Source organism: Tetrao urogallus, assembly GCF_951394365.1.
Source record: "Tetrao urogallus genome assembly, chromosome: Z".
NCBI classification, from domain to species: domain Eukaryota; kingdom Metazoa; phylum Chordata; class Aves; order Galliformes; family Phasianidae; genus Tetrao; species Tetrao urogallus.
Genome location: NC_136816.1, coordinates 2,138,724 through 2,145,621, shown reverse-complemented (window position 1 = coordinate 2,145,621; position 6,898 = coordinate 2,138,724). Strand labels below are relative to the sequence as shown.

The window sequence follows — 6,898 nt, the reverse complement described above, 5'->3', positions numbered from 1 at the left end:
CAGGTCACTGCGCAATGGCGACTCATTTCTTGTTTCCAATAGAGTAACACCGCTGCCTGACAAGAATGGTACAGTTTCATAGGGTATTTGCATTAAGAACCATGTTAAACCTCTTTTTTTCTCTTTGGTGCCTTTCACTCACACACAGGCTGTTACTGTCTTTACCTTCTAAGTCTTTTCTAATATCTCACAGCTCAGGCAAGCAGTCCAAACTCCTCCTGTGTTTTAAAGAGGCAGCACAATCTTTAACAAAGCAACACAAAGTGCTCCAAACAGCTCTCCAAGAGCAAAGGAGAATCCCTCAAGAAGAAAGAGAGACATACTAATACTGAAGACTTTCTCTTCTTTCACCTTTCGTGAGCCTGAAGAGTCGCACGGTGCCCATTACCAAGGTGAGGCAGTGGAGCTGCCTGTCAATGGCTGGCAACAAACAAGAACTAAGATGACTTTTACTTCTCATCCTATTTGTGAACTTCCGTTCATCTGAAATTAATGGGTAAAAAATATGACTAACATTTAAGTCAACGTACTTTATTTCTTCCTGTTACCTGTAAAATCAGTGGTGGACAACGTTAGGAAGGATGAACAAACTGCCCAGAAATACTGCTGTAAGACTATTTCAGTGTTCTTCACTATATATTCCAAGCTTTCTCTCCCCACTTACACTTCACTTACTCACTCATTGTCATACATGCAGTTCTAAGAAGCTGTATTTATTCTCGGCATCAGAAGTAAACTCTCAAATCAGGGACACCAATTATTTAGCAATTTTCATTTAAAATTTAAAATAACAGAGATAATAAAATTAAAGCAGGACAAGCATAGACCATTTGTAAATTTAAAATTTATTTTGACAAATTTGCAGCAAGCATTACTTATTGTGAGAATAACAATTCAAAAGGACAGAGGTTTCATCAGCTGTGCATTTTCTTACTATATTTTCTTACTAACATTATTACCAAAGTCTTATATTGTTTTTATGTGTAAAAAATAGATTTTATTCATTATCAAGTATCACACCTAAGAGAGAAAAAGAACAACTAACCAAATAACGAACAACAGCAAAAATCTGAGATAGGGTAGCATTCTCTTCTTTTCTCTGTAAATAAATCCACTTCTTATAATTGCTCAGAAAATAAGAGAATGTCCATTACAATCTTCAGGCTCTTAACAATGATTTATCTTGGCTAATGTTACTGCTTTAAGAGGAGATAAGCCATATAATTTTACAGGAAGCAACCCACTGAATCCTTCAGTAAACACAGCTTGGCAATCTATCTTCAATTCAAAATAATGAGGTGGCACGAGTGTGGTTGAGAAATAAGTCTTCAAAAACATCATGTAAGGGAATCCAGCTGTGCTTGTATGGTTTCCAGCTATTTAAAGGAACAAAAAGGAAAAAAAAAAAGAACCTCTATTCATAAGATATTATTTAGAAACATGCAAACAGAAAAAAAATACTTTCCAATGTCTTCAACTACGCATACTAAATCTAATCATAATGCAACAAAAAAACTTGTACTCATGAATGGTTGTTTTTACACAAAGCTATTAGAATGCATTGCCGCAGCTTAAATATTCAAATTTTAAAGAAACAGTTGTCTAAATACTGCCTTTTTTACATGGACAGATGTTTTGCTGCAAATTTCAAATGCATAATAATAAGGTAAAAAAATAATAAGGGTTTATTCTGACTAGATTACGAGCCTGGCATTTCAACATAAGACAGAGATGCTCCTTCCAGAGAACTCTCTGTTGTTAATCATCAGCTGCTCCTCTAGACCTAGCCACCAGGTATGATTACAATGACTCCAATGCCTGCCTACTCCAAATTTGAATGCAGTCTTCTTGAAAATGCTTTCTGTGATCAAACAAATCCAGCGGCTTTAATTAAAATTGGATCCACTTTCCCTCCAGTTTCATTAGATTTAATTCATTTAGGCAGTACTTCCTGCTGAGCAGCATAAGGTGTTTACAAAGGAACTATGGTATCGTAAAATCTACAGACCTTATTATAGAACTCGAACAGCTCCTGATGACTAAACTCCACAAACAATTTCTTCAGGTTCTGTGAAGGAAAAAGAAAACAAAGGAAAGAATAAGCATTTTTTTTTCTTTTGAAATTCATTAAGCCCCAGTGTGGGTTTAAGCTGTATGAGATAATGCTTGCAACAGTTAATTTTCCTTCCACTCACTACAGCATCCCTCAAAGATGCATATTCCGTTTCAGTGACGAATTTGAGTCCATGGATACATCTGTTCTCCTGCTGCAAAGAATAATAATAAAATTTCTGTTTAAAATGATTTTGTTACCTAATTTGTAAGTCACAGATAAAAATGAAGGATTACATTCATCTTGCTCAGCAGTCCATCTAAGATCTGGTAAATAACATCATGAAAAATCTGTGATGTATTTGATTGAACTTGCACAGCTACTAACATACTGTGCATTAGGCACAGAGTTAATAATAACTTACATTCATTAATCTAACAGTTACAATTTCAGTATGCTGACATTGCTACACACAGATTCAGCCAAAGTTAACAACACAATAGCTTCAAAGCAGGCCTGAAACACTAAAAAAAGCAAAATATCACAGCTGATGGAAACGACTGTGAATAAAACAGATGGCGGTAATAATAAGCATGCGTGTGCTGATGTCTGCAGAAGTGGGGGTTAAATTAAAGCCTCTATCCTGCTTAACTTGCTTGCGTGAAATAGGTAGTTTAATGCCTGCTACTTTCAATCATAGTACCAATCCATCCAGGCTGTTTCTAGCCTAATTCCTGCTAGTTTGCTTTGTCACTTCCCTTCTTTTAAAATAAATGTGTAAGCACTACTGCACATTGTCTGTGTTGCTGCTAGACTTTCCAGAGCTTGGAGGCATTTCTAAGGATCACAGTTGCGCTTCTATTAATACTAACAAGGACTTGTGAAAAACTGAATTTGTGGACCTGTCTAGTCTCAATGCATCATTAGTTGGAAAAATGTACGCCCGCTAATTTAGTTGAACTTGTATCAACCTAATGTACCACTTAAATGATTAAAAAAATGCTTATTCAACAACCCTGCTTAAATTAGTGAAGACACTTTCACATACGGACAAGGCTGTGGGCCAGATTCTGTGCACTCTAACACTGATGCAAGTCTCAAGTCAAATAAAGCTGATGAATTTGGCTCCTCGAGCTCACAAAAGCAGCAGAAGTCCTGGGAACGCAGGATAGGTGCTGTCTGGTGCCCATTCCAAAAACAAACTATAGGACACAGGAAAGGGATAAAATGACTGGGGCCAGCCTGTCTGGTGCAATCCCTTCTCCTCGCTCTGCAGAAAGAAGGATCCTTTCCAATAATTTCAGGAAGGCTACAAAAGCCTAGAAAAGGACCAGTGATTTGCATGAGAGACCAGTCTTCACCCTCTGGGAAAGAACAATGCAATTCTGGGAATTGTATGGTGAATACAAAATAAAACTACTAGAACAGCAGTTCCCTTTGCCATGATTCCAGCTGATTCTCACTCCAAGCAGCATAATGCAGTGACAGGGAAGTAAAAGCATTTTTAAACTCATTCTACCAGCTAAGAAACAAAGGGAAAGCAAACAAGTGGTTTCTTCAGAAGGGAAAGGGGGGAGAGGAAAGAAGAGAAGGCACATGAATAGCAAATAGATTCGTCTGAGTTTTAGGCATTTGAAGCTCCTGAAAGATTTTGGTATTTGAATGGACGTAAAACTGAAAAGAGAAGGTTCATGATAAAAGAAATGTATTAAAGTTTATCAGTTCTAATCCATAAAGCCACAGTTTCTCCTCCATGGTTTCTGGCAGATTGCTGCTAGAATTTCAGCAGTGAGATTTCAGTACAATGACTCCTGCACAGGCAGGATGTGTGTGTGACACTTCACCCAAGCACAGCATGACCCACCAGATCTTGTTTCCCCGAGCTCCATGTATCCACCAAGACTGACATCTTCTGGTTCTACCTTACATCAGCAAGCAAGATCAACTTCTCATGCATAATAAAATACACTGAAAAGCTTGTCTTTCGTATTTTTTTCTAAGCACACTGAACTGGTATTAGCTACCCGTTAGAGCAGGCAAACAAAAGAAGCGTATCTTTAATTCAGGTTACTTTGAAACTGCAAAAGCAATCAACAGGCATAGGAGCAGACTATGATCTCTCCCCTTATTATTTAACAGTCGCGGTCTGATGAATAAAACAAAACTCACATTTGGCTGTGCCAGGCGAACGTCTGAGGAGATCTAAATGAAAACATGCAGTCTGTAATTTTTTGCTAGTCTGTTTCAGAGTTTGGAGTGGGTCAATGGGAGAGAGGGTATGGCAATATTTTATGGCACATATTATGCACATGCACCCAATTCTCCGCTCAAATAGGACTGTTTCTGTACGTAAAAATTTCAACAAAGACCAGTGTCACAAAGCACAGAGCTGAAGTGTGGCAACAGCTGCAAATGCTCTATTCATAATATGTATTTCTTGCTAGCATTAATCCCTTGAAGAAGTGTCAAAAGATCACTGTTACTTCACTACAGCCTCTACGCAGACTACAAAACCAGCATGCACAGATAGGTCCTTACAAGAAAAACCTACGTCTGAGCAGGTTGGCGGTCCCATATTTTTGCCCAGATGCCCACTTATAATTTATTTTATTTTATTTTACAATAAATCTTTTATCACTATAATCACTTATTTCCTTTACCTCTCTGGGAACATAAACAACTATAATTAAAACACAGAGTGGCTTAGGTTGGATGAGATCTTAAAGATCATCTTGTTGATGCCATCATGGGCAGGGTTAACAACCAGTAGATCAGACTGGATCCCATCCATCCTGTCCTTGAATGCCTCCAGAGATGGGACATCCACAGTCTCTCTGAGTAAAAATTTCTTCCTAACATCTGACTTAAATCTCCTATCTCTTAGATTAAAGCCATTCCCCTCTGTCCTATCACTAGCAGATCATGTAGAAAGACAGTCCCCCTCTGTTTATACGCTCTCTTCAAGTAAGGGAAGGCTGCAATGAGGTCTCCCTGGAGCCTTTTCTTCTCCAAGCTGAACAACTTCAACTCCCTCAACCTTTCTTCAGAGGAGAGGAGCTCCAGCCCTCTGATCATCCCTATGTCCCTCCTCTGGACCCGCTACAACAGCTCTGCATCCTTTCCGTGCTGGAGGGCCCATGCCCGGATGGAGTACTCCAGCTGGGGCCTCACAAGGGCAGAGTAAAGAAGGGCATTCCCCTCCCTTTCCCTGCTGGCCACCCTCCTTTTTGATACAGCCCAGAACACATTTGGCCCTCTGGGCTACAAGAGCACACTGCTGGCTCACATTCAGCTTTTTGTCCATCAAGGCCCAGAAGTCCTTATCTCCTGCTCTCAAGGAGTTCTTCTCCCTGTCTGTATATTACACACCTGTGATTGCCATGACCCAAACACAACATCTTGGCCTTGTTGAACCTCTTTAGATTCTCATGGCCCACATTCTGGGCCTGTCCAGGTTCCTCTAGATGGCATCCCTTCCTTCTGTTGTGTCAAAAGCATCACTCAGCAAGGTGTCATCAGTACAGTTGTGGAGGATACACTCAGTTCCGCTGTCGATGTCACTGATAAAAACGTAGAAGAGCACTGTTCCCAAGACAGACCCCTGGCAGGCACCACTTGTGACTGGCTTCTACTTGAACATATATTCACTGACAACAACTCTGGCAATTTAGACATAAGGGTGTGGAGCAGGACCTTGCATAAGTCCAAGTATACAGCATCAGCGGCCCTTCGTTTGACCAATGCCACTGCTCCATCACAGCACACCACCAGATTGGTCAGACATGATCTGCCCGTGGTGATCTGCCTGGCTCTTTGCCTTCTGTATCTAAAGAAGTTCTTCTTGTTGTTTTCCACATTCCTTACTAAGCTTAATTCCGCCTGCGCCTGTGCTTGAGGACTAGGTTACAATGCAGTTCTGTACTTCTTCAGAAATATGTGCTTAGAATGATTACATATCTAGGTTATTACTAAGGAACTTAGCATAGGTAAATTCCTAATCTACCTCAAGAAATTTTGCTCAGATAAAGATACAAAAACTACCAAATGCTATTTTTTTTCATCCATAACTAAAATGCAAGATGAAAACATCACTTTCAGCGTACTGACTTAATTAAATGTCTGTGTGCAGATGAGTCTCAGCCTATTTATGAAAAGTGTAGCTAAACTGCCTTCTTTTATCTAAATATGCAGGTTTTCAGATTCTGCGTATGACCTATTATGTGTTTCTCAGAATATACATAAGAAAACTGTAATTTCCTGGATGTCTAACTTATTTTTCTATCACGTGTATCATTCACTTTTATTCTTTCCTGATGAATTTCTGTATTCCCCCACACCTCTACTCATCAGTTTCACTCTATTTTTCCCCTCATTTCTGGCATCTCATTTTATTTTTGCTATTATCTTACTGTGAAAGAAGCAGACTTTATTCCTACTGTCACTCTCAGTGACTCTAATACATTACATCCCAAACTTTGTGGCAGTAAAAGTCTCATCTCCTAGTTCTGCGTTTTACTTCTGAAGATGTCAGCTTCATAGCATCAAAGAAACATACTTGAGGAGAGATGCTTCTTTTGCGAACTTAAATGCTGAATGTTAATTGCGGAGATAAGCTTTTTGTCTGATTCAGTAACCAACAGTGGTGCACGGACAGCACTGGAGCAATATGCTCAAGTAGCACAGCTACCGAGTTAGCTGATCTGCAGCTTCAACTAAATAAAGTTGCTGTTATGTTCACAGAGCACTGCTTTGACTACTGCTGCGTGAATGGTGGACATCATCCATGACAAATCTTTGCTTCAGTCTGAGCCCATTGCAGGGAACATGGTAGTATTGTTTTCTGAA

General features: G+C 39.4%; 1 protein-coding gene across 1 annotated transcript in view; it reads right to left on the bottom strand.

The window, feature by feature from the left end:
* Positions 1-1,337: 1,337 nt before the first annotated feature.
* Positions 1,338-6,898, bottom strand: part of COMMD10 (COMM domain containing 10) — a gene marked incomplete at both ends in the record, with an annotated part of 97,705 nt that continues 92,144 nt past the window's right edge. The window contains 2 exons of the mRNA XM_079548543.1: positions 1,338-1,376; positions 2,009-2,068. Of these exons, the coding sequence (XP_079404669.1) occupies positions 1,338-1,376; positions 2,009-2,068 (99 nt within the window). The remainder of the gene's footprint in view (positions 1,377-2,008; positions 2,069-6,898) is intronic.